Raw genomic sequence first — 26,406 nt, 5'->3', positions numbered from 1 at the left:
CCAACAGGAGAACATCATCAGCAAAGAGCAGAGATGAAATCCTGTAGTCCCCAAACTAGATTCCCTCCAGGCGTAGGTGTAGTGAATGAGGAGCAGATGAAAAAATATGTTTTTAAAAAAGATTGTATTTGTGACCCAGAAAATACCCTTGGTGATCCACAGGTTCCCTGCTCTGCTCCATTCTGATGAATCTACTTGTATTGCTCAGCTTTGTTTTTCCATCTGTAATGTTAGGTTGGGGTGTAAACTTGTGGAAGAGCACATGAACAAAAACAGAGAACTCTCAGCAATGGGGCAGAAAAAGGGGGGCGGGGTTGCCACTCTGCAGAAATTGGGTCCTAAAAAATAAAATAGCTAATCATAATGAAATTAACACTGGAAACGCTTTTAAAATAGATAATAGGAGTGGATCCTAAAGTAAACAGAGGGATTTGGAAGCTCCAAGTGCAGTAGGTAAGAAATTAAACAGGTGCTTGAATATGTACTGAACATTTATTTTATTTATATATTTGTTTTCTGATAATACATTGTGTAAATGTGACTTTATTTATTTATTTTTTGGTTGTGAATCTTAATTGAGATCTGGAAAAGTCTCCTGACATCTCCTAAAGCGGTTGTATCGTAATCCTTGGAGTATTTTCGACGTTTCCAGCACAGCTCGGTGTATTCTTGGGCTCCTGTCTTTTTTTAGGAGCATAAACAGTGGGCGGAGTCAGGCTCCGTATTAGGAGTGGGGGCTGTGACGTCACGCAGGCCAGCGCCCCTGCGCAGCAGGTCTGAGCCTCTGAGCACGCGCCTCCTGATCTTCTGGAGCTCCGTGTTTGGACGTAGAAGATGGCGTTGGTCTCCACCGAGGCTCTCCCGTTTATTTCTGGGTGAAACAGACGTCAGGGCCGCGGCGTTTCTGTCAGGAAGAGGACAGGGGAGGATTCGGAGACTGTTTAGACTCGATGCACCATTTTTTTCCGCCCAAAATTTTCGACGTGTTTCTTCTGCTTTCGGCTGCTTCAGGTGTCGAACGTTGAAAAGTTGACAGTTACTGTCCGGTTCACGTGCCCGGTTTGAGCGCTAAACGAGCCCGGTACGCTAACGCTGCAAGCTAGCCGCCGTCGCGGTTCGGGGGCTTTCCGCCGGTCGACCGGAGCAGCATGAGTCCGTGAACTGTTGCATCTCCTCCCCGCTCCTTCAGAACGGTCAGCGTGACCTCGCGATACTCCTGAAACGGTGCCTTTTTTATTTATTTATTTCTGTGAAAACAAACAAAGATGTCGGATAACCAGAGCTGGAACTCCTCCGGGTCTGAGGAGGACCTGGAGCCCAAGGAGGAGTGCGGACACGCGGCTGGTGTCGCCGAGTTCAGCGGAGTCCTGAGCAAAGTAAGTCCCGTTCCCAGCGAGAGCTAACGGGCCGGTTTTGAACGACTGTGACGTCAGGCGCCGCTTTACGGCAGTTTGCGGCCTCGCGCGCTTAAAACATTCAGGAAAAAAGGCAAAACTCAAAATCAAAACTGAAACAACACGTTTGAGTCTTAAAAAAAATGACTAAATATAATCACTGGAAGATAAAGTGCGAGCGGGTGTCATGGAAACGCGGACACGCCCACCCCGTCATTTTAAATGAAGTTTTACTGTAAATTTGTTGGGTTTACGACACCAGTCTCTGTGTTGGTTCTTCCAGACGCGGTAACCCAGTTCGCCATATGCTTCAGTGACTCTCGGGTCTCGCTGCTTTTTTGGGACGGATTGGTAATCTGTAAACAATCTGACAGATTGCAGGCTGACCTGCTAACCAAGCACAATGGCAGATTAGTCCGATCCACCGGCTCACCTGTTCACTCACGCTAAGATGCGCGTGCGTCATCAGTACCGCAAGGATGGAGTAAAGTATCATGTGAAATTCCACTCAGGATTTTCCCGGAAATGCAATCAAATGGGATTAGGCGTGATTGTTTGTTGTTGGTGAAAGGAATGCTGGGAAAATAAACATGTTTGGGGTTTAGTGTCTAAAAAGTATGTTAGGGTTCATAATACTGTCAGGAATAAGAGCCACTTCAATGAAAACGTTGTTTTTAACATGTACTAGTGGCATTTATCTGATGTCGGAGGACAAAAATAAAAAAAATTAAGATGAAAATTTCACTATTCACATCATTGTGAATCAGGAGCAGATGCAAAAATGCAGTTGGAAAAATGTTGTAGGTGTGATGTTGAAGCTTCTACGGCAAGCCACAAGCTCCCTTTTTAGCAAGGGTGTCAAACTCGATCGCACAAGGGGCTAAAATCCAGAACACACTTTAGGTCGAGGGCCGAACATGATAAACATTTGTTGAACACTCTAAAACTACATTTTTAAAATCCTAAAACGGTAACTTTATAACATAATTATGAACTGGATATTTAGCATTACCTGTGATAATGCTAGTGTGAATGCTGTAAGCTGAATTTGGTCGCTGAAGATGCTGAAATTGATAGCTGAAAAGGGCTGAAGCTGATAGCTGAAATCACTGAAGCTAATCGCTAAAAACAGTGAAGCTGATAGCCAACAGAAAAATGTAGGTTAGCCAAAACAGCTAGAATGTAGCTGAAAAAAAATAGCTAAACTTCAAAATAGCCTAATGAAAGAAGCCTAAATTAGCCAAAACAGCTAGCAGAATGCCATTTTTTAAAACTGTAACTTTTTAAAATATTTATGAATAATAAACAGGCAGAAATATTAAATAAAGGGGCGACTTCACTCTGCGCCAACAGTTCGCCCACAACTAAGAGGGGAATTTCTAATGAACTTCTGCCATTCTGCAGAAACTATGTTCTTGAAAACGACACAATTAAAAAAAAAAAAAAAGTCTACAAACGGCGTAATTAAAATACCACTGGGAAAACTTTGACAAACAGATCAAAAGATGATTTAAGATAAAATGATTCTCGTTTTTTAGGCGATTAACACTCAGATTTTCACTGCTTTTTAACACATCAGGCATCTAAAATGTCAACTTCATTTTTCCCAGTGGACGAACTACATCCACGGCTGGCAGGACCGGTGGGTCGTGCTGAAAAACAACACTCTGAGCTACTACAAGTCCCAGGATGAGACGGAGTACGGCTGCCGGGGTTCCCTCTGTCTGAGCAAAGCTGTCATCACTGTGAGTACGGTGGCCCGGATGTTTTTTCACACCCGCTTTCTGCTCGCCTGCTCAGCTTGTGCAATGCCGGTCTTTACGGAAAGTCTCGCAAGAAGGCGTTTAATGTTGGTGCAAGGCGGTTAAACTTTGGCTGAGAATGTGACTCTCTGATGATGAATCTTAAAAATTAAATAAACTACAAATGGCTCATTGTTCTGGTGTGACTTTGAGGAATTCCTGGTGAGCATGAGGGAAAGAAAATGCCACCTTGTTCCTGTTAATGCGTGTCTCTGTTACACAACAGGTGGAGGATTCAGACTAAACTTCTGCTTGGAGATCCATGAAATAACTGAGAATAACAGATCAACTTCCAGGTGTGAATTTTCAGAAAGCTTCTTTCTTTCACAAACTGCTCATTTTGTTGTTGTTCTTGTCTTCTGACTTTGTTGCTTTTATCTATTTAAAATTTAATACAAAGTAGTTCCATTAGCAAAAGCTAGAAGTTCATGAATCAGGAACTTTTGCAGCCAAAGCCTTTCAGATTGTGTTTTTTTAAAAAATATAAATACATTTTTGATTACCAAACGGTTCTAAAGATCCAACTTCCTCCTTATCCGGCACGAGTGGCGAAAAGTGAACACTTAAATACATGTTGCAGTGAAACAACAAAGGAGGAAAACAGCGGTTTAGACAAAAAACCAACATCATCTCTCCTGGAAATATTTATGGTTTGAAAACAGGTCACAGAAAAGCTCGTGGAACCACAACAACTATACGCACAATAACCGATCATTTCCTGCTTTGTGTGTCCAACACTGAAAATGAGCTAAAAGTCATTTAGAGATGTAACCCAGAAAATTTACAGCACTATTGATACCTGCTGAGAAACTGAACTCACCACAGATACAAATAATGTGTTAGCTGCTGAAAAAGGAATATTTAGGGATGTCCCGATCAGGTTTTTTGGGCCCGATCCGATTCTGAGTCATTGGATTTTGTGTATCTGCCGATACCGAGTCCCGATCCGATACTTTTGTAACACATTTAAGACATGAACAAATTAAATAAATAGATTTGTGTCGTCCCTTATTTATATTTAATTAACCTTCTTTTATCATTAAAAACTTGAATGAAACACTTCTGTGAAGTAGCTTTAATAAACAATTAAAAATGGAGCAAATATAAACTAGGAAAAAAAAACCAAATTTCTTGTTATTTAAGTGATAATTAGTCATGTGATAAAGTTTAGTGACTTTAGATTTAATATCTTTAGAGCTATTGAACATTTTTGACCAAATGTGATTCCTGTTCTCATTTAAAATTCTTAAAAATGAATGACTTTGTTTCAGCATGAATTTGATGATGAGTTCATGATTAGCTCACATCATTAAAACAATTTATTAGATTTTTTTATTTATTTAATTTTTTTAAAAATGTCATTTTTTTAAAGCTCTTGATACATCACATTTTTGATTTTATTACCACCATAGTTCATTTTTTTTTTTTTTTAACTTTTGTCAGATAAATAAAACAGGCATATCAAAGGACAGCTCGGGTCCTAAGGAGTTAAATCACAGAGTTAGCATTTAGCATTTAGCAGCTGTTGCAGCCGTTTGTCTGTTGTCAGCACAAGGAGTTTAACATTAAACACAAACCTGCATTTTCTCTTGAAATTCCTTTATATGTTGTTGTTTACATTAAGACAAACCAATAGAGACTCTTGTTGACAGTTTTTAAGAGTTATTGATCCTGGAAGTTTGAATCTGTGATCATCTAGCTAGCTTGACCTGAATTGTTTGTTAGCTTCCTGGTTAAACTGCTTCAGTTTTCTGCTGTTTCACAGCAACAGAATCTTGTGATCTGTTCATGACATGCAGACTTCTACTGGAGTATTTATCCGGGATGGTAAACTTGAAATATAAAGCGCTAAGAATAAAATAAATATCCGATCATTATCCGTGGAAAACGTCCAATTTTGATCGAGTCATCAACCATGTGATCGGGCCCGATTTCCGATCACATGATCGGATCGGGACATCCCTAGTGTTATTTCTAAACACCTGGCCATTAGCATCAGTGCAGACGCTTTCTGTTCTGTGGATGACAACACAATAAAAGGTGATGATTTGAGGCGAGGGACCGTCAGGCACTGACCACGTGGCTCTCTCCAGAACCTGCGTCTTCAGGCGGCGCTCTGAGGCCCACGTTCCTCACATTAGACCGCTCCAGTACTCTGATGACGCTGTTGAATGCAACAGAATGTTTTACATTTTTTTAAGAAAGTTCAGCGATGCTTTTGTGTGACAGTTGAGGTTCGAAAAGACAAGGCTCAACGTGTGAAGGTTGTGTTTGCTTCTTCAGCCGAGGTCCGACCCGTCCTGACAGGAACTCCAGCTCAAACAGGAGATTGATGAGTTTCTGTGTCCAGGCAGTGAGAAGCTGCTGCCTCCTGTGTTTGTTCAGCTGGATTCGATGGTCGCCTTCGTAAATATTAACCTCCATCAGACTGTCGTCACTTCACATTCCAGCAGTGACGTTCACACAGACCCACGAGATGCAGCTCAACAAATCCTTTTTTTCTGATAAAATTTGCCTAAAAAAGTGTTGCTTTTATTTTATTTTTTTTATAAAAACTATCATATTCTTCTGTTCTTGTGGTTTTCATAAACCTGGTTTATACCACAGTCAATTCCAATTGGCTGTGAGGTGTCCATTAAAAGTGATATAGATGGACACCTTATTCTAGAATTAATAATAGACATCTCTACGCTGATACCTCTGTCACATTTGACCTTCAACGGTATTTTTAATGTTAATCAGTTTGTTGTCTTTCTGACTTGTTTACCTTATTGCTTAATGCAAAGTTAATACTTGTTTTTTTTAATTAATGAAAATAAATAGTTTGTTGATCCACATCCATTAATGGTGGATTTTCAAAACGATTTAGGAAACTAGTTTCTTTGAAACAAACTTCTGGATAAAAAGGAGCGTTAAAGTTGAACTTTGCCTCAGAAATGAGACTTTCTGCTGCTGAACGTGACGTCAAGCGTGTGAACCACTTTCTTCCGCTGGCTAGTCCTCATTCACCACCTGCAGCAGAGCGAGGTCGGTGCAGGTTTGGAACCGTGGCAACGCCTCACACAGCATTTCAATCTGCTTCTAGTGTAAAAATATTTAAACATAAAAAATGACAACATTAAAGTATTAATATTTGATTTAATTTTTATCTATTTCGCGACCGTAGCAAATGCCTGTTGTGTTGGACGGTCCGTTGTCCATCAATATCTGATCTTTGACACCTCGTCACACATAATTCCTTAACTATACGATGATCTGGTTGAATACTCGATTCTGATTGGCTGCTGGGTGTGGATTTAAAAAGTGAAGATACACACCTAAAAAGAACTTGTGGTCACACAGCTCAAATGTTTTGTATCACTGCGCAGGATTCTTCAAAACAAACTTTTACTTCATCATGAGGACATAAACGAGCAGTAAGAGATGAACCGATGTTTTATCTAACCAATCGAAACACTTTGCTTTGCCGCTGTGGTCGTGGTTGGTTGTCGGTTTGCAGCTCATATCAAATAGTGAAAAAGCAAACTAAACTAAAAAGAAATGCAAGAATAAAGTACTAAAAGTTGATTGAATATTTATTTCTTTTATGAGTTTCTACAGCAGGATAATTCTCTACGAAGTGTGCTTTATCGGACGGTTCAGGCATCCACGGTGTGCATTAATTTCTGATAATGCACACTTTGAAGGTCATTATCACTTACTCAACGTTGTGTTCATGTGTGGTGGGTTTAGTGATCGCACAGCTCCAGGTCTTCTCCCGGTTTCTCGTGGAGCATCAGAAACACAATCGTTTGTTGTGTTAATAAAATTTGTGATATAAAACATCTACAACCTTCTAGTAAAGAGAAATGTAAAAATGTCTCGCGGAGGACTTCCTCTGAAATGGTGAAAGGAGGTCCAGACACTCTGACTCTGGTTGTTGCTGAGGCCTGGAGGAGGTCAGAGGTCATGCAGTGACTCATAAATGAAGGCGGGGGTCGAGCTTGAGTAAAACTTTCATTTTCATTACAGAAGAATCAGTCATTTGTTCCTCCTTGCTGCCCCCCCTCCCCTCCAGTTTTGAGTTGTTCTCAGTGACTTCTGTGGTCCCACCGTTGACCCCCCCGTTGTGTTTTTCCGTGTTTAAATTTGGCTTCTGCAGCTTTGCCAAAACGAGGCCGACTTCCCCGCTGCCATTTTTAGCTGCATGGCGCTCCACAGCAGCTCGCCGGCCTACTTGTGATTCCTCCTCTTCCAGGAATTCTGGAGGAGTGTGAACGGGAGATTTGTTGGTGTCTGAAGGTTCAGCCGAACCATCACAGGCCAAATGACGGATAGCTGGAGGCTTTTGTCAGGAAATGTTCCTCACAGCATGTGACTTCCTCAGGAAACCCACTTCACGTGCTCCACAGGCTCTGTGTGTGGGGGGGGTCTTATTGCTCTCTTAAAATCTTTTTCTTTAGTAAAACATTTTTAATGTGAAATGAAACAAATATTTATGACATAAAAACATAGATATAGCAGTTTAAAACTCTGAATCCAAAAATCAATCAGTTCAAAGTTGGAACAGCTCCTTATGTGGTCTCAGTTTTTTAATGAGGGAAATTTGCTAATTTTACTGTAAATTTGTTGGGTGCTCCAATGTTAAAGTTAATTACATTTTTAGCATTTAAGTCAGTGAGCGGAACTTCAGTCTCAGTTTTTGAACGGAAAAAAGCTCTCGCTGGTTTTACTTTGAAAACCAGAAGCTTCACCGACTCAAAGATTTGTTTACTTCCTGTGACGGTATCGCTGCTCTTTTGGTTTTATCTTAAAATCTAAAATTATTCTGCATTTCAGGGATTCTACTATATTTATGAATACATCAGAGGGACAGCACATGTTAGAGGTTTTGGAGATAAAGTCAGAGAGGCCAGACTGAGATGGTTTGGACATGTTCAGAGGAGAGACAGTGAATATATTGGTAGAAGGATGCTGAGTCTAGAGCTGCCAGGAAAGAGGTCTAGAGGAAGACCAAAGAGGAGGTTTATGGATGCAGTGAATGAAGACATGAAGGTGGCTGGTGTTAGAGTGGAGGATGCTGAAGACAGGCTTAGATGGAGGAAACTGATTCGCTGTGGCGACCCCTGAAGGGAAAAGAAGAATTGATTTTTTTCAGGTTTGAAGTTTTTCTCTGCTTGTAAAAACAGTTTGATGTTGTCTAATGGATCTTTTTAAAATTTCCGTTCCTAATCCGTCGGCTTATGTGTTGTTTCACAACTCAAGTTGACAAATAAACCAAACATCCCATAATTGCTTGTTTTCCACGTGAATCCAGGTGAGTTCATCGTTCAGACGGTGTTTCAGTGGAGGTTATGACTGCTAGTCTCAGTGAATCAGGATCATTGTTCCAGCGATGGTGTGAGTTTGGGGTAAAATCCTTCTCATGAATTTGATCTTCAGCTCTTTGCTGAAGAGACGAGCTCCTCTTGTTCCTCTTCATCTACTCATTTCCTTCCTCGGTCACACTTCCCTTTCTTTGCTCACTCTTGAACTTATGAACTCATGTTGGTGCAAAGGCTGCTGGGATGTTGTGTCCATGCTCGGACCAAAGCTGAGTCACAGAGCAAAGGAACTTGGAGACCCGTGAAGCGTGCAGCTCAGCCTGTTTGTGTATGAGACCACGTCCAGGAGAACGGTCTCCATGGAGATGCATGACAGATGTCGATGTCATCTGTGTCATCGATGTTTCAGTTTGGATGTCCGGCTAAAAACCTGAGAAACAAAACAGAAAACGTAGAGGGAATTTAGGGAGTTCGGCAGAAAACGAGTCGTCTCTCTCGCAGCAGAAAACTGAGAGTCCTGCAAACGTTTGCAGATGTTTGGAGCTTCTGTCTCTGCAGTTGGAGTCTCAGACGCCGTCCTGAAGTCTTGCTCAGCACAGAGACGTGGATTTTGGTCCTGTTAGAACGGGTCATGCTAAATTATCAGCTGGTTCTGTCCCTAAGCTGTGGGTTTGCAGGTTTGTGAAGGTCACTGAGATAAGGGGATTGACGGGTAGAAGTCATGGATGCCCCCAACGACGCAGACGAGGAAGCAGCTGCTTCAACGATGCAGACGATCGTCTGCTTCATCGTCTGCTTCCTCGTCTGCTTCATCGTCTGCTTTGAGTGTCTGCTTCATTGTCTGCGTCGTTGAAGCAGCTGCTTCAATGTCTGCTTTGAGTGTCTGCCTCATCGTCTGCTTTGAGTGTCTGCTTCATCGTCTGCTTCCTCGTCTGCACAGACACATTTTCGTTTTCTTCTCACCAGTAAATCTGGGTTGAAGCTGCTGCCGTTTTAACCGAGTCTCCCGTTTGTGTTTCAGCCTCACGAGTTTGACGAGTGCCGGCTGGACATCAGCGTGAACGACAGCGTGTGGTACCTGAGAGCCCAGGACCCGTACCACCGGAACCAGTGGATCGACTCCATCGAGCTGCATAGAGTAAGAACCTACAGTTGAAGCTACTGCTCCAGAACCAGAACCCCCGGGACTCAGAACCTCATGTGTGTTTCTATTAGAGCATCAGGGCGGGGAGGACAGAGAGGGGAGGAGTCCAGGGCTCGAGCCTCGCCCCTTCAGCTCCGGTGCGTTTGCTCTCGTCTCTGAGTTTCTGGAGCTTCGCTCTGTGTTTGCAGCTTAAATGATCGGACCGTCTGGTTCTGCTGAGGCGGCTGTAATCCTGCAGGCGGTTTCAGCTGGTGTCAGGGCTTTCAGCAGAGCGCCACGTCCAGGCTGGAGGCGGCTCGGGGCTCGTGATCCTTTTTCACATCCGACTTTAATCCCATGACTCATTCTTTCTGGAAGCTGCTTGAAAAACAGTCCGGGGATCACGGGAGAACCGGAGAGCAGGGCGCCTCACCTGACCTTGAGCTGAGTCAGTGTGAGCGGGTTCTCAGAGAGCGTCTAGGTCAGTGTGGTTCCTCTGGGTCGGCGTGGTTCCTCTGGGTTGGTGTGGTTCCTCTGGGTCGGTGTGGTTCCTCTGGGTCGGCGTGGTTCCTCTGAGTCGGCGTGGTTCCTCAGAGCGGCTCAAAGCCCAAACTGAAGGAATCAGCATCTCAGCTGATACCTGCAAACGTTTCCACACAACATGAAGGAAACCCTGAAGATGCAGCAACTATGAGGCCACGAGTCGGTCTGTACGAGTCTGTACGAGTCTGTACGAGTCCAAAGTTTGTGTTTCAATGGGTTTTAAGATTCTGGTTTCTGGAAAATCTAATTACACAAATTTATGAAGTTTATTTTGAAAAGATATTCAGTAGATGTTTTAACAAATGATGAAGATTCACTGAAACAAAGTTGTTGATTTAATTAAGTTGTTTTTGATTTAATTAAGTAACATCAGTCCAGGATTCAATTATCTTTAAAGACAAAATATTAATTCAGTTTGATTGTTAATGAAATCTTGAATTATTGTACATTTCTCTTTAACTCAAAGTATATTCTGTGCTAAAATGTGTGATCATTTTTATAAACCAGCGACTTTATTTCATTGAATCTTTTCTTTGTAAAACATTCGGAGCCTCTTTAAGTTTTCTTTGCTCTGTAGGTTTGGTATTAAACTCTTTAACAGCAGAACTTCAGCTCCACTGTTTACGTTCGTTCTGCTAATCTGATAGTTTTCCAAAATAACATTTCAGTCAGAATCAGAAAAACTTTAGTGAACACTGATCCACTGCAAAGATATTTTTATCCTTGAACTGTAGGAGGTCCACAGAAACCCAAAAAAACCTGACGGGACGTGAAAAATCTGCAGATTTCATAGAAACTTCAGCGATGTTTATTTAGTGTCTGATTAGAAATATTCTGATCTGGATCTGGAAGTCGGTCTGTGATCGCCACACCTTCTGAGAATCTGCTGTTGGGGAACCCCCCCCCCCTCGCCGTCCTCCCAGCAGCAGTGAGTCATCCTCGGAGCCCCCGCCGTTCCCGCCCGATGAGTCACGGCTTTCCTTGAAGGCCGCGCTTCCCCTTCCTGAACCCACGTGGCTGACGGCAGCCGGCGTCGCCATGGAGATGCTGGTCGCCCAAAACGCCGTCTCCTAGCAGAGAAACAACAAAGCAGCGCCGCTGTTGGAGCCCACGTGGGCGCCGTCGCAGAGAAAACTCGCCAAAATATCCGTCTGAGGCGCCGCTTGTGTGTGTGCGTGCACGTGTGCGGCTTTTGTCGTCTGTTCCTGCTTCAGTGCACATTTCAAGCTCGCGCACGTGTGCAGGAGTTTGGGACCTCAGTGTTTGTGTCACCAGCAGCAGTGTGCGCGCGTGCACGTGTGTGTGCGCGTGTGTGAGATCATCTCATCTGAACCCAGAGGAGTTACTCCCGGTCAATGACCGATAGTTACCTCCCTCCAAAGGCCTGTCGTGTGTGGAGGCCACGCCCCCTGCTGGCAGAAACAGGAAGTGTCCGTCACAGTGGTCATTGTTCCTGACGGCTGTGAGGAAGAGGAAGCAGCAGCTTCACAGATCGTGACTCTGAGGGTGTTTGTCTCTGAGCATCACACCTGTGGCTTTCCCCCCAGGTGGATTCTGGGTATGGCTCCGAGTCCAGCCTGCGCAGACACGGCTCCATGCTGTCGCTCACCTCGGCCACCAGCGGATACTCGGCCACCTCCACGTCCTCCTTTAAGGTGGGTGTTTGCTCCGGTCCTGAAGAGTCCTGCGGGCCGGAGACGCCTCAACCCGACTGTGTGTCCTCAGAAGGGTCACAGCCTGCGGGAGAAGCTGGCGGAGATGGAGACGTTCAGGGACATCCTGTGCAGACAGGTGGACACGCTGCAGAAGTACTTCGACAGCTGTGCCAACGCCGAGTCCAGAGACGAGCTCCAGAGAGACAAGAGTAAGAACATCTCCTGAACATCATCAGATCCTCGTCAAACTGTGACAGCAGCTCCACCTAGTGGCTGAAGGAGGAAGTCAAACACTAAATGTTTCACCTCATTTCTATAGTTTTGGAGAATTACATTTTGAGATGATTTTACCCAAAACAACATTTAATTGTGTTTCAGTGTGTCTGTAGTTCATGTGTGAGAAATGAAACACAAACGAGATGAAAGTGGAAGTTTAATAGTTTTTTTCTGGACTTGTTTTCTTCTGCTGGTTTTTAGTCTTTGTGTGATTTTCACTGAAACTCGATGATATTTGAAATCAAACCTGGATGTCATCAGCTGGAGGTTCAGATGTTCATCAGAGGAACTGATGGGCAGGAAGTGCAGAGGTCACATGACCAAACCATGAGACGACCGTCCCGAAAAACCTGAAACTGAGTCGAAGTTTCTGTGAAAACGAGAGTTTTACACAAGTCTGTGTGTGTTAGTTTGTGTTAGTTTGTGACTTGTGTCTTTGGGTATGAGCGCTGTTTGTCGCTTTTGTTGTTTTTGTGTGTATTCATGTGTGTGTGTGTTTGTGTCTCTCTGTGTGTCTGAGCATGTAGATGTGTGTGTGTGTGTTTGTGTCTCTCTGTGTGTCTGAGCATGTAGATGTGTGTGTGTGTGTACGTCGATGTGTGTTTGTGCGCGTGTATGTTTGACTTTTGTTTGTGTGTCAGTGTGAGTGTGTTCGTCTGTGTGTGCCTGCGGGTTTGTGTTTTGGTGTGTATATGTGTGACTGTGCATGTGTGAGTTTGTTTGTGCGTGTCAGACAGCAGTGTCTCTGTTGGCTCCGCCCTCTCCGCCCGTCTCTGCTGCAAATGAATCTTTTGTTCGTCTGTCCTGAAGAAGAAACCACAGCATTGTGTGGTTGTGTGAGTCTGTGTGTGGTTGTGTGTCACCTGCGAGCGTCTTCTGAGTCTCTCTGTGGTTTCAGTCGTGGAGGACGATGAAGACGACTTCCCCAGCACTCGCACAGACGGAGAGTTTCTGCACAACAACAACGGCAGCCGAGAGAAACGTGAGCAGATCAGAACGTCCGAGCGGCGAGGACGAGGAGAACGCCGTCTGACGTGTGCGCGTGTGTGTGTCTGTGTGGTCCTCAGTGTTCCAGTCTCTCAGTCTGAAGGGAATCAACGGCATCGACTTCAAAGGCGAGGCCATCACCTTCAAGGCCACCACGGCCGGGATCCTCGCCACGCTGTCGCACTGCATCGACCTGATGGTGAAGAGGGAGGACAGCTGGCAGAAGAGGCTGGAGAAGGTCAGCACTGCTCGCTCCAGAACCGCTCCTGGACTTCCAGAAGTTTGTCGTCTGTTCTGACTCTGTCTGTGTTTCAGGAGATGGAGAAGAGGAGGAGAATCGAGGAGAGCTACAAGTCGGCTCTGATTGAGCTGAAGAAGAAGTCTCACTTTGGAGGTCCAGATTACGAGGTAGAACCGGGCCGGTCTGAGCACGCTCAGTACGCCCACGTGTCTGTGACCTGACCCGTGTCCTGTCTGCTCCTGCAGGAAGGTCCCAACAGCCTCATCAACGAGGACGAGTTCTTCGACGCCGTGGAGGCGGCTCTGGACCGCCAGGACAAGATGGAGGAGCAGGTGAGGAGCGCCGGGTCTGGACCGGAGCCGAAAAGATCCGGATCTCTGATTCTGACCGTCTCCCTGTGTGTCCAGAGTCAGACGGAGAAGACCCGGATCCAGAGGTCCAGCCCCGTCCCCCCCGGAGACGTCTACTCCAGCTCAGGCTCCCACCGCTTCTCAGACAAGGTGGGTGAAGCTCCGCCCCCCTGAACCCCCCCACCTGCCTGTCCTTCATCCTTCATCACCTTTCTCTCCTTCATCTTCATCTTCTGCAGCCTCAGGCTGTCATAGTCAGAGCTGTTCCTCATGAGGTCCACAGATTCAGCTCAGAGGTAATGTCCGAACTGAGCCATGAGGGGGCGCTGTCTGTCTATCTGTGTGTCTATCTGTGTGTGTGTCTGTCTGTCTGTGTGTCTGTCTGTCTGTCTGTCTGTGTGTGTGTCTGTCTGTCTGTCTGTCTATCTGTGTGTCTATCTGTGTGTCTGTCTGTCTGTCTATCTGTCTGTCTGTCTCTCTCTCCATATAAACTAGGAACATTTTCATCAACATTTCACTCTAAATTAGCATAAATGTCATCAACCAAATAATCAGATTTGAGTTTTTCTGCCGTTTTTTCAAAAGCTGAATCTGCTTTCAGTCCTTCGGTTCACTTTCCTGCTTTGTTCACACCAAGCTCAGAAATGCACTTTTAATCTTAATTTTCTTTAGATCAGAAAAACAAAAAATCATTGGAGTGAGTCTTTGATTTGACCCCAAACATCACTCTGACCCGTCCTGACCCGATCTGGACCTCAACAATCCTGTTTGTAAACCTTTACAGAGAACACAAATAAAATCAGTTTCATGTTCAGTAAACTAATATAGTTTGTTACTTAAAATCACCTGTTAAGCTTTGTCCTGCAGTTCTCAGGTTAAACCACTAGAGGGAGACATTTAACCACAAAGCTTTTTCTTCTTCAGCTGTTGAGTCATTTAGATGAAATCCTCAATAAGAGGAAATTCATGAAATCATTTTATTTAGAGATTTAATTTATAATTTTAGATTAAAAATGTTAATTTCAATTTAAATTTAAAAACAGCTGAAAATAACATTTTAAATTAGTATTTTAGACTGAACTGTGATAAGTGTTTCCAGATCTTCGTGGCGTTCCAGATGAATGGATCTCTCATGAGTGCTGTTGTTGCTGCAGGTGGAGGAGATGGTGCAGAACCACATGACCTACTCGCTGCAGGACGTGGGGGGAGACGCTAACTGGCAGCTGGTGGTGGAGGAGGGGGAGATGAAGGTGAGTTCCCGCCACGTCCGTTCTCTCGCCGGGTCTTCGGCAGACCTGACGCTCCTCGCCTCCACCTGCGCAGGTGTACAGGAGAGAGGTGGAGGAGAACGGGATCGTGCTGGACCCGCTGAAGGCCACGCACTCGGTGAAGGGCGTGACGGGTCACGAGGTGTGCCACTTCTTCTGGGACACGGCGTACCGCAACGACTGGGAGAGTAAGTCCCCGGGACGGGTTTCACCGTCACGACCTCACAGCCGGACGCTAACTTTCAAACTCTCTCTGAAGCGACCATCGAGAACTTCAACGTGGTGGAGACGCTGTCCGACAACGCCATGATCGTCTACCAGACGCACAAGGTGAGGCGGAGCCGCCGCTGCAGACCGCCGGGTCTGAACTGATGATGACGATGATGATGTGTTGCAGAGGGTGTGGCCCGCCTCTCAGAGGGACGTCCTTTACCTGTCCGCCATGAGGAAGATAGTGACCAACAACGAGAACGACCCCGACACCTGGCTGGTCTGCAACTTCTCTGTTGATCACGACGACGCTCAGGTGAGATTAGACCTGGACACATCAGCCCCCCCTCCCCCCGGCGTTCCAAACAGGAAGTTCCTGCTGGCTCCATGAAGCCAAAAGTCCCATAGACTTCTATAGAGAAATAAACAGCTGTTACTCAGAGTTTTTATAGCAACCAATCAGCAGTGAACTTGTTGGAAGGCCACACCCCTTCAATTTGAATGCAGGATACATGAAATCTGTTGAGCGGTTTGAATGTTGGGGGCCAGCAGGCTCCACCTCCTTCTGAGACATCTGATTGGTCAGTTTATAACTCCAACTTTAAAAAATGATCAAGATGTTAAAAATGTGTTTCTCCTAATCTATGCAGGTACTTCCTGTCATTCTATTGGAGACCATTTTTCTGTTATTCACTTATTTTGGTCTCATGTCCTGAAGAGGATTAGGGCCACGGAGGGAAAAAAAGATTTTGACTTTATTCTCAGAATTCAGACTTTTTCCTGAAAAATCAGAGAAAAAAAAAGTCTGATCAGAATTCTGAGATCAAAGTCAGAATTTTTCATGGTCTTTTTTATTTTTTCTCCATGGTCCTAATCCTCTTAAATACTTAACTAATTTTTATATTGTTTAAACTTTTTACTGTTGTGGTCCCAGAAATCGTAACTTTACTTAGTCTGGAATACACTGTATGAAGGCCAGTGACAATGAAGCTTCTATCAGTATGGAACGGTGGGGTCACTCGGTCCAGTTCTCATATACAGTCAATGGTTTCAACCTTTGAGAACAGGAAGTTGACCATCTCCATCCTCACAGGTGAGCAGTCGATGCGTCCGCGCCAAAATCAACATCGCCATGATCTGTCAGACCCTGGTCAGTCCACCAGAGGGCAACAGAGAGATCAGCAGGGACAACATCCTGTGTAAAATCACCTACGTCGCCAACGGTGGGTTTCCTATTCCCCCCCCCCACAGGAAGGTTCTGATCCGCCCTCATCATGATCCTTGTCTCCCTGCAGTGAACCCTGGTGGCTGGGCGCCCGCCTCCGTGCTCAGAGCTGTGGCCAAAAGGGAGTACCCCAAATTCCTCAAACGCTTCACCTCCTACGTGCAGGAAAAGACCGCCGGCAAACCCATCTTATTCTGAGGCGCCGCGCTCATCGGAGGTGACACGGGTCAGGACCAACCTGAAGCGTTTGAAGCTGCTGCGCTATTTAAGAAGACCGTTTGGGAAAGAGAAGCGACTTTAGACTCAAACATTTTGCTACTTTTGCTGCTTTTCTTTACAGCCGAGTCATCAGAACCCATCGGACCGTCTCTCTGATGAAACCGCCAGCGCTGAAGGAGAGACGGTGCCGGCGCTTCTGTTTGATAGGCTGTTTGTAAATAGTTTAACGGACTCGAACGCCTGTGGAGGGGGCGGGGTCAGTGAAGTGCCTCGGGGCGGCTGATCCGGGTTTTGATGCTTCCCAGTATTTTTTACCGTCCTGCTGCTCTTTTTGAGGGAAACTTGAACATGAGCAGCGGTGAGGGGGCGGGGCTTGATTGTACATGTGTTCAGCTTCTGATTTGAGAATAAAGGTTTGTCTCCATCAGTTGAAGTCTTTATTGGCAGGATTTTGTGCTTCGTCATGCTGTAAGGCCACTTCTGATAAATAACTTAACCTCTCGGTATACACAGTATACAGCGGCGCCTTCAGAGGGGGAGGGGCAACACGACAAAAACACCCGAACCGGCTTTTCAAAATAAATTAAGGTTAAAGTGTTGATCTGTGCAGATTCTCTCAGATGAAGGACCTTCCATTTGGCTCGTTTCCATGGTGATTCACAGTTCAAGTACATAAAATTGGCACATTTAAAAACACTGGTCAGCTCTGCGGTGCCCCCTACAGTCGTACCGCCGACATCACGCCGTCTGATCCGGCTTTGAAAAAGTCTCTGCCAGGTTTGTTTTGGATCTGCAAGAAGAAGACGAGGTCAGAGACGACTGGAAAGTAAAAAAATAAATAAAAAGTTCTACAACAAACCTGTTGTGGGTCATGTGACTTTTGACGAGGTGACCGGCAGCCAGAGCTGCCATCAGTGAGAGCTCCCCCGCCAGGACGGTGGCACAAACCACACGGGCCAGCTGGCGGGCGTTCTCGCCCGGCTCGTTGGGGCTGTGGACGCCGAGTATCTGCAGACGACAAATTCTTTAAACGTGGAAGAAAGAACAAAGAGAACGCCAGCGAGGCTGCAGCGTTCAGGCTCCAGGGTGGAACTGTGGCGTCAGCTGCATGTTTGTGTGGTAAACTTTATCACACAAATCAATCAAAACATCATTTTGATTGATTTGTGTGATAAAGTGTATGATCTTTTCTAATTTTTCAAAAAATAAAATAAAAATAAATCAGAGTGAGACCTCTATGTAAACAAGCGGTCTCTGGTCTGTTTTAGGTCACAGATCGCTTCAAACAGAATATTTTCTCTACTGAACAAGGCTGAAGTGAACTTTACTTTAGAGGGTTACATTTATTTCATTCTGTGTAAAATATCTGCTTTATTTTTACTGTAAGAACCCTGAAAATGTGGTCTAGATTTTCCTTCAACCCATGACTGTCAAAGTGGAAGCGACAAAATCCGACAAACTCGTCTGACTTTTGAGGTCAAATGAATATTGTCTAAACCCACCATTTGAATAACTTAATTAGCAACAACCTCGTCACATTAGACCGCCGGTAACTGGATATTCTGCTTTATTATTATGGTCTGTGGGAACAACGGTCACAAATTTATATCCTGTTTGCTTTCTTTTATTTTGGAGTCGAAGACTCTTTTTCTCTGTTTCCTATTTTTGTCTAAATAAACTTTCCAAATATTTTTTGCTAACTCTGTTAGCTTAGAAGCTTCAATTTAGTGGTCAGAGTCGCCGCTTTAACATACGACTGAGTGACTTGATGTTCGTCAAGAATGAATCTGATGTGGTGGAGAATCCAGTAGTTTTTCAAAATAAAACTTCCTTCAGAATCAGATGAAAGAAAACAAAAAAATGTAGTTCTTGTTCTACAGCTGCACTTTATGCACTCTTGCTCAAACTTATGAAAATAAGTGAAGTTTTATAGAATACAAAAACAAATGATTGAAGATTTGTGTAAGTTTGTCAAACTGAACACATTCTGTCCTGCAGACACGTCTCCAGCCACTCAGGACTCAGAACAAAACACTGTGATGAAAGCCTCTCCTTACCTGCAGACTGGCCTGCTGGGGGGGCAGGTTGGTGCCCCCGCCCACCGTGCCCAGCTCTATGGAGGGCATGGTGCAGCTGATGTACAGGTCCTGTCCGTCCGGGCCGGCCGGCTCCATCTGCGTGATACAGCTGCTGCTGCTGACGGTCTGCGCCGGGTCCTGCAGGCAGAAGCCGGCAGTGAGGATGAGGAGGACGACACGCTGAAGGAAACGGGGACACGTACCTGTCCACAGGCGATGAAGATGGCCGCCACGATGTTGGCGGCGTGGGCGTTGAAGCCCCCCACGCTTCCAGCCATGGCGGAGCCCACCAGGTTCTTGCTGACGTTCAGCTCCACCAGAGCGGCTGCGCTGCTCTTCAGCACCTGCGCATACGTCAGACGGTCAGAAGCTGCAGACAAGAGGCCGGCTGCGCCGTCGACCTCTCCCTCACCTCTCGGACCACCTTGGCGGGAACGGTGGCCTCGCACACGGCGGACTTGCCCCTCCCCAGGATCCAGTTGACGGCGGCGGGCTTCTTGTCGGTGCAGTAGTTGCCGCTGAGCGCCAGCAGCTCCACGTCTGGGAAGTGCTGCTGCAGTCTGCGCAGAGCCTGCTCCGTCCCCTGCAGAGCGCAGCGCACGTTCAACAGAGCTGCAGGCGAGGGAGACGGCGGCGGGGGATCGGTTCTGACCTTAGACAGCATGTTCATGCCCATGGCGTCCCCCGTCTGCGACTGGAAGCGGATGTAGAGGTTCCTCCCGGCGATGCAGACCAGCAGCTTCTCCAGGCGGGCGAACCTGCCGAGCACAAACCGGGTCACGACGCGCCCGTCACCAGAACTCGGATCGGCTGGGTTCCGTCTCACCTGCTGGTCTCGTCGAACGCCTCTTTGATCAGACTGAAGCCGTCTGACGTCTCCAGCCAGAGCTTGACCTCCGCGGCTCGGCACGCTGAGGGCAGCCTGACCACGGGGCCGCGGGTCATCCGGTCGGCCAGGATCCGGCTGCTGCAGCCTCCGCTCAGCTGAAACGGGGGGCGGGGTCAGTGGGACAGAAGCACCGCCAGAAACTGAAACCGCACGCCGTCACTCACCGACAGCGCTCTGCAGCCTCGGTTGGTGCTGGCCACCAGACAGCCCTCTGTGGTTGCCATGGGAACGTAAAACTGACGACCGTCTAGGAGGAGTGGGCCGGCCACGCCCACGGGGACCGGCATGTACCCGATGACGTTCTCACAGCAGGTGCCCATCACCTGCAGACCAGGAAGTTTTAGACCAAACGAGACGTGGGGGCTGAGCTTAACGGACACTCCCGTACCTTGGAGTAGTCATAGTCCTTGAAGGGCAGCTGTTCCAGCGCCGAGGTCACGGGCAGTTTAGGCGCCAGCAGCTCCCTCCTGATGGCCACGCCCCTCTCCGGAGACTCCAGGACCGCCTCCAGCTTGTAGTTCTGGATCTTCCCGGCGCCGACGAGCTGCATGACCTCCGCATCAGTCAGCGTCCGAGGCCCTCTCTGAGAAACACGGCGAGCGACTCGCTTAACAAAAAGCCCAGACGGACGCGGCGCTTTCACCTGAGCTGGAAAATCACCTGAGGATCGGCGAGGACGGCCGCGCACTCGTCCAGCGGCCGCAGCTCCGACCCGCCGCCCGGAGGGCCGGGAGGAACCGAACCCGTCTGCTCCGTGTTCATGGAGTCTGCAGGATGATAGAGACGTTTCTGTTCAGCTTCTAACTGAGGAAAAAGGAAACGGCGACGGTCTGGAGTATCACCTCAAACGTTTATGGTTTTACTTCACTTTTATGTAAAAACAATCAGACGTTAAAGCCGGGGGCGCCCACGCCACCATCTTTACAACACATCTGTTAGTTTCATCTCCATAGCAACCATTTTACTTTTTGGTCACTTAGGGGTGACGAACAGATTCATACAATTTTTAGAAGAATCTGCAAAAGTAAAAATTTGAATTTTTTTTTCTGGCCACATTTCTCATGTTGCTTCCTTTATCTTGAGCCAAAGATTCATGTTTAAATATGTTCTAAGTATGATCTGTTCTTTCACCCTCACACTTTACGGATTATGTTTCCAGATATCTTGTTAATCTGATTATTAACATTATAATGACCTCTGGAGGAGTGCGTCACATTTGAAAGAAGACAACAAAAAGATAAAAAAAAAGGTTGTTTACGCTTCAAACGGACCAAACCGTTTTATCTGAAATCTAAAGAGATTTTTTTACATATTTTTGGTGTTTTTAAACAGATTAGAAGGATCCTGGTTTATTTACAGATTCATTCACTGTAAAATTTTAATTTTTGTTAACCTATTAGTAGTTTTTACATTTTCTTATGTTTTAATTTGATTTTTATAGATCGCTTTTGTGTACATGTGCTTTTTATTTATTTGTTCTGCAACAGAAAAGTCCTGTATAAATAAAGTTCATTTTGAATTTAGATCTGCGTCGTCTGACCTGTCAGGACAAGCGGCGAGCCGAGGAGCATTTCGGCTTTTAGTCACGGAGGAACTCACAGCAGGTGCCCATCACCTTCTGCTGCTCTTGAACCCTTCAGAACTGAGCCAGACGTTTGCACACGAGCTCCTTAAATTACTGTCATTTATTTACAGTTTGCTCTTTTTAAAAAAAAATGCAACATTTTCTTAAAGTTGAGATCAGATCAACATTGATCTTCAGCTTCATTTATTAAAATTAAAGACCGGTTTTGTCCAAAAACCACAAATAAAAGCCATATTATCTCTTTAATTTAATAAAATCTCAATTATGAAACTTAAACGAGTTTATTTGAGACAGAGTTGATCTCACAGCTGCACCCGCGGTTATGAATAAATATTAACACGTTAATTCTGTTTCGATTGATCAAAATAAAAAGTTCACAGCCCGACTTTTTATGTACATGCGATAAAAACAAAAGACGACCAATCAAAAGGTTGTATTCTTCCAGGTCAGTCCCTGAATTCAGTTCTCTGTCAAATGTCAAACATTATTATTTATAGCTTTAAATGTCATTTGAATAAAAATGTGTAGATTTTAGGGTTTTTGGTAAAAGAATCGGACTGTGTCGCATCAGTTTGTGGTCCATGTAGATGCACATCCCTAATGTTCAGATGAAGCGTTTTTTAGTAATAATCTAAAAAAAAAAAAAAGTCTGGGGTGTATTGATTGGAAGTGATCAAAAGATGATCAGATTGGGTCTTTTTTTTTAACGATTCTAAAAATGTTAATTTATTTTTGTTTCAACAGAAGCTGACAATAAACTTTGTTATTTTTTTGTGCATTTTTATGCTTTAAAAATATTTACAATCATATTATCACATGAAAATGAGCCACCCCCCCCCACTCAGATTTGTTTGGGGATTCGTCCTCATGAAGGCTTTTCCCACCATCCCAGCAGCCTCGACACGGAACAGATAAGAGTTTGTTATGAGGTCACTCCATGCAACCTAATCTGTGTTTTATGAGATTATTTGTTATCCTTTCAGGTTTTTACATCAAACTTTCTTCTAAATGAATAAATCTGTTAAATGAAGCTGAACAGGCGTCATTAAACCTGCAGGAAACAGTAAGAGTCTCACCTTCGTCTGGGGACACGCTCGGCTCAGAGGGAGAGGAGGCGGTTGCTAGGACACCGGCAGAGCTCCTGCGGGCCGGCGGCGCTGGGACGTCCCTCCTGCAGCAGTCCTCGGCCCCCCTGGGCTTCAGGGCTGGAGGGGAGCTGCTAATGGGACTCCTGAGAGACAGCGAGGACTCTGTCTCCGCCTGCTCGAAGAGGACGTACTTGACGGCGAGAAGCAGGGCGAGGCCGAGCGTTATCACGTGCTCCAGCTCCACGCTGAGGGGCGGAGACAGACAGTGTTATTGTGTGTCTCCACGTGTGCGTGACTGTGTGTGCGTTTCTTCACCTGGAGAGCTTCTGAGGCCACATGGAGCCGGCCGAGTCGGGTCTTTCTACGACAGCCGTGCGGTTTCTCCCCAAAGACTCGGCCGTGAGGCGGGTATGGGCATGGACCAAGGCCAGCCCCAGAGACTGGACGAGCACAAGGCTTCATTAGGATACATTAAGTTATGACAGTAAACCAGTCAGACTCACACCCGCGACCCCCACCATGATGATTTTGACCCTCTGGGTGACGGGGTTGGGCTTGTTGTCCTCCTCTTCTGCCAGGACGTGAGCCAGGTGGCTCATCTGCCATATGGGACGGCCCTCGCGGCTCTCCCTCGACAGCTGCGTACGTAAACACACCGCAGTCAGACTCGCACAGCCCCGCCCTCACCCACAGAGCCGACGTCACGATTCGCCATCACCTCCAGCACCAGAGAGACGCACGCCGGGAAGAACGTCACAAACACAAAGTAATTGGCCAAAACCGACATGCAGCCGAAGCAGCACATGATCTCCAGCTGAGGAACGCCTGGAAGACAACAGATCCGTCAGCAGAACGTCTCCGACGTCTGTCGGCGTCTACAGGTGGAATCCTCACCCGACATGGTGCCGATCCCGATCACCAGACACTCCACCAGAGCGTCTAGGGTGAAGGTGGGGCCCAGGATGGCCATTCCCTGAGAGATGTTCTCCCTCACCTCCTCCTGCACACAAACACAGCGGTGAGCCGGTCGGATGACAGATCCGACAGCTTTACAGACACCGGAAAACACAAACCAAAAACTTCAAAATAGCCTTAAAAAAACAGAAAAAAGCATAAATTAGGCAAAACAACTAGCATGTAGATGAAATATTAGCTAGCTCCAATTTAGCCTAAAAAAACAGAAAAAAAGCCAAAATTAGCCAAAACAACTAGCATGTAGATGAAATAAAGGCAAGCTCCAAAAAGGCAAAAAAATAATAAGAAAAAACTAAATTAGCCCAAACAGTTAGCATGTAGCTGAAATATTAGCTAATCTCCAAAACAGCCTAAAAAATCTTAGTAAATGCCAAATTAGTCCAAAAATCTAGCAGAATGTCAAATTTTAAAACAATAACATTTTAACATAATTATGAATAATAAAAAGGAAGGAATATTATTCCAGAGTAAATCAACTTAAACAATTTTAAAATTTTTATTCTACATAAAAATATTTTTTGTCAAAATTATACAAGTTAGAAATGAGCACAAGATAACATTAATAACAGTAAATAAAATGATCTGGAGGGCCGGATCCGGCCCCCGGGCCTCGACTTTGACGCGTGGCTTACGGCTAACATGAAGGGGGTCAAACAGCAGTAACAGACTGATGACAGAAACTTCTGTCCCACCTGAGAGTTTGAGCTGAGGGCGAACTTGGCTAGTGTGCAGGCTTTGGACAGGTCGATGAGCAGGAGGAAGAACGGCAAAGCTTCACTGCAGGAAGAGTTAAGAGTTAATTATAATCATGTGCTCTATCATCGAAGACCCACTGATCATCTTTGGATCTACTGTCAAAGCCTTCCCAGTGGTCTTTTAATTACAAATATATAAGTTAATTCTGATTCAGCTAGTTTTCAAGGACATAGTTTCTGCAGAGCAGCAGTTGATGAGTGTGAGACTCATCACAAATCGTCATTTACAATCTTTATCAAACATTTTTTCATCTGCTCTTGATTTACAATGATTTGAATAAAAAATACTTTTTGAAGCTTTAATTTATTTACATTTGTATCAAGCAAGAGCGTATTAAAAAGACAAAAAATTCTAATTTTTCATCAGAGGGGGACTTTAAGGTTCACATTTTCTCTGCGGGATCAAAGCAAACATTTTGTCTGTTTATCTGTTGCGTTTCAAATATATCACAAATGCTTTTATCTGGAACAATGTTAAAATGAGATGCAATCTGTCAGCTCAAAGTTATTATTTATTTTTTAATAGGATAATGTAGAGGCGTTTAGTTTGCAGCATTTCTTTAATTGAATAGGAGATGAACATTTCATTTCACCTGTATAAGACACATCTGAACAATGGTGCGACATGTTTTATTTTTGACTGATTCAATAAGAAAAAGTGGAGCTTTTGAGGTTACGTCAGTTTCATTTTTAATTCTAAAACACGTTTTTTTGTAGCCACATGCATCACGTTTGTCAACTGAGTGACGCCACCAAACATCCAGGAACTCACTGACCATTAAAATCCAAACTGAAGAAAAATCTATAAACAGCACAAACTTCTATGATTATTTACACAGAGATACATCACCTAAAGTCCCACTTTAATGAAAATCCTATTTTTAATAAAGAATATAGGAACACTTACTTAAGGCCTGTGAGCTCTTTTCCAAAGAAGTGGATGACAACTGTGCTGAAAACAAAGCTGGAAAATACTGTGAACAACCCCGCAATACCTGCAAAAAGAAAATATAATCATTTTAGTCATTGGGGAAACTTTTACAAAGTTTAGTTAAAATATTGTAGAAACTCTGATCAATTATAATTTATTTTTGGGAATGAAAAAAGTAATCTGAACTCAAAAAAACAGCACAAAAGTAATCCATACAGCATCCAACATACTGACCCAGAATGTATTTGGATCCCAGCTGCAACAGATTCTTGAACTGGAAATAGATGTAAATAATAGCCATGCACCGAGTGATGGTCAAAATAAAAAAGTCATTGCTGTGGACGTCCTAGAAAAAAAAAAAACACATCCTGTCATTAATATCTGGACAGCACGAACATTGATTTCACGTGAGGTTGAAGGATTCACCTCCTGCGCTTTGGGGCAGTCGCTCCAGCTGCACACTTGGCTGCTGGCTGTGAAGCTGCTGTTCATGGAGAAGAGGCACACGGTCACAGCCAGGGTCCCAACTATAACCTCCCACGGGTGCGAGGCCACCAGCAGGCCGTGGAGCCTGAACAGGCGGGCCAGCATGATCTCAGGGGTCCAAGGCCCTTCTTAAGGTTACAAAGCCTAAACTGAAACAGAAGATTAGCAAAACTTTCATTAAAATGACGAACTAATGGACCTCGTGACAAACAAAATATTTAAAAATAAGTATATATGTACAATGAAGCTATACATATAATAAAATACCACTATATGTGGAAATGTTTTGATTTTAAAGTTGACATTAGCATCATTTCATGCTAGCATTAGCCATGTTAGCCTTAACGGGGCTATTCCACTCATCACCCTCTGCTGTGTAAAAACATATTTGACATAATGATTAAAACGGGTGTTAATTAAAAATACAATTTATCTCACAGCTGTGCAATTTTGGATATTGATTGTGTAACGACAATAGTTTGTCTTTTCTGTTGTAAACATTAGCTTTAGCTATGTTAGCCGCCCCACTCGACAAATTTAGTCTAAACTCAAACTTTTGGTAATATTTGAAGTTTGGCACTAAAACAAACTTTAAAAATATTTAATTATAAAATTAAATGTGCAAAAAAACTTTAAATATATCTAAAGGGTCATTTTAAAAACATCTGTAGCTAGCTAACGTTAGCATAAAGACTTTTAGCATTAGCCTAAACGCTATTTAACGCAGTAATTTACCGACAAATATTTGTAACCAGGCCTCATTATATTCTTGAACTTTCTGTTCGGTCTCTTCGTAAAAAGTACGTACTTTAAACGGTGACTTTCACCGCGCACAGACAGTCATTTCCATATCGGTGTTGGCACTGCTACTACAGGGCTACAACCCCTGATGTAACCAGTGGAAATACGGGAAACGGAAACGCTGGTGGCGTCAGTCTACTGTCATTGCGCCTGCGTAAAGGGCACGCGCGGTGCTGTACTTGTGGTGTTTTCTGTCACCTATTGTTAAATAATGTACAACTG

The 26,406-nt window shown here is 44.8% G+C and overlaps 2 protein-coding genes across 8 annotated transcripts in view; one reads left to right on the top strand and one right to left on the bottom strand.

The window, feature by feature from the left end:
* Positions 1 to 575: 575 nt before the first annotated feature.
* On the top strand, positions 576 to 17,023 carry LOC112162814 (ceramide transfer protein). Of its 6 annotated transcripts, none has more exons than XM_024298717.2 (18): positions 576 to 1,376; positions 3,005 to 3,139; positions 9,521 to 9,637; positions 9,715 to 9,780; positions 11,713 to 11,820; positions 11,894 to 12,029; positions 12,995 to 13,078; positions 13,164 to 13,321; positions 13,399 to 13,491; positions 13,570 to 13,656; positions 13,732 to 13,824; positions 13,914 to 13,970; positions 14,829 to 14,924; positions 14,998 to 15,130; positions 15,202 to 15,272; positions 15,340 to 15,468; positions 16,246 to 16,375; positions 16,448 to 17,023. In XM_024298717.2, exons 1-18 carry the CDS (start codon positions 1,266 to 1,268, stop codon positions 16,573 to 16,575), a joined length of 1,932 nt encoding a protein of 643 aa, XP_024154485.1. In that variant the 5' UTR covers positions 576 to 1,265; the 3' UTR covers positions 16,576 to 17,023. The 6 variants fall into 6 exon arrangements, with proteins under 6 accessions (XP_024154485.1, XP_024154486.1, XP_024154484.1 ...); XM_024298716.2 differs by having other exon boundaries at positions 583 to 1,376; positions 11,891 to 12,029; XM_024298718.2 differs by lacking the exon at positions 13,914 to 13,970 and having other exon boundaries at positions 580 to 1,376; positions 11,891 to 12,029.
* Positions 17,021 to 26,406, bottom strand: part of LOC112162813 (3-hydroxy-3-methylglutaryl-coenzyme A reductase) — a 52,383-nt gene continuing 42,997 nt past the window's right edge. Inside the window, exons 1-20 of one of the 2 annotated variants that reach the window (XM_024298714.1) lie at positions 26,192 to 26,350; positions 25,324 to 25,532; positions 25,132 to 25,243; positions 24,874 to 24,961; positions 23,904 to 23,988; positions 23,131 to 23,236; positions 22,955 to 23,061; positions 22,755 to 22,874; positions 22,552 to 22,676; positions 22,225 to 22,481; positions 20,224 to 20,330; positions 19,952 to 20,146; positions 19,728 to 19,886; positions 19,501 to 19,658; positions 19,327 to 19,432; positions 19,087 to 19,257; positions 18,878 to 19,018; positions 18,654 to 18,812; positions 17,456 to 17,604; positions 17,021 to 17,386 (exon numbers count right to left, since the gene is read on the bottom strand). In XM_024298714.1, coding sequence (XP_024154482.1) covers positions 17,335 to 17,386; positions 17,456 to 17,604; positions 18,654 to 18,812; positions 18,878 to 19,018; positions 19,087 to 19,257; positions 19,327 to 19,432; positions 19,501 to 19,658; positions 19,728 to 19,886; positions 19,952 to 20,146; positions 20,224 to 20,330; positions 22,225 to 22,481; positions 22,552 to 22,676; positions 22,755 to 22,874; positions 22,955 to 23,061; positions 23,131 to 23,236; positions 23,904 to 23,988; positions 24,874 to 24,961; positions 25,132 to 25,243; positions 25,324 to 25,488 — 2,562 coding nt within the window. In that variant the 5' untranslated portion in view covers positions 25,489 to 25,532; positions 26,192 to 26,350 and the 3' untranslated portion in view covers positions 17,021 to 17,334. Of the gene's footprint in view, positions 17,387 to 17,455; positions 17,605 to 18,653; positions 18,813 to 18,877; positions 19,019 to 19,086; positions 19,258 to 19,326; positions 19,433 to 19,500; positions 19,659 to 19,727; positions 19,887 to 19,951; positions 20,147 to 20,223; positions 20,331 to 22,224; positions 22,482 to 22,551; positions 22,677 to 22,754; positions 22,875 to 22,954; positions 23,062 to 23,130; positions 23,237 to 23,903; positions 23,989 to 24,873; positions 24,962 to 25,131; positions 25,244 to 25,323; positions 25,533 to 26,191; positions 26,351 to 26,406 lie in introns of those variants that run through there. The other variant, XM_024298715.2, reaches the window with a different exon arrangement.

Source organism: Oryzias melastigma, linkage group LG12, assembly GCF_002922805.2.
Source record: "Oryzias melastigma strain HK-1 linkage group LG12, ASM292280v2, whole genome shotgun sequence".
In the NCBI taxonomy this organism is placed as follows: domain Eukaryota; kingdom Metazoa; phylum Chordata; class Actinopteri; order Beloniformes; family Adrianichthyidae; genus Oryzias; species Oryzias melastigma.
This window is presented reverse-complemented; position numbering and strand designations above follow the sequence as displayed.

Coding starts and splice junctions, on each gene's coding strand:
- LOC112162814 (XM_024298716.2), top strand. CDS start 1,266: ATGTCGGATAACCAGAGCTGGAACTCCTCCGGGTCTGAGGAGGACCTG. Junction 1,377..3,004: donor TCAGCGGAGTCCTGAGCAAA/GTAAGTCCCGTT, acceptor CATTTTTCCCAG/TGGACGAACTACATCCACGG. Junction 15,273..15,339: donor TCGTCTACCAGACGCACAAG/GTGAGGCGGAGC, acceptor GATGTGTTGCAG/AGGGTGTGGCCCGCCTCTCA.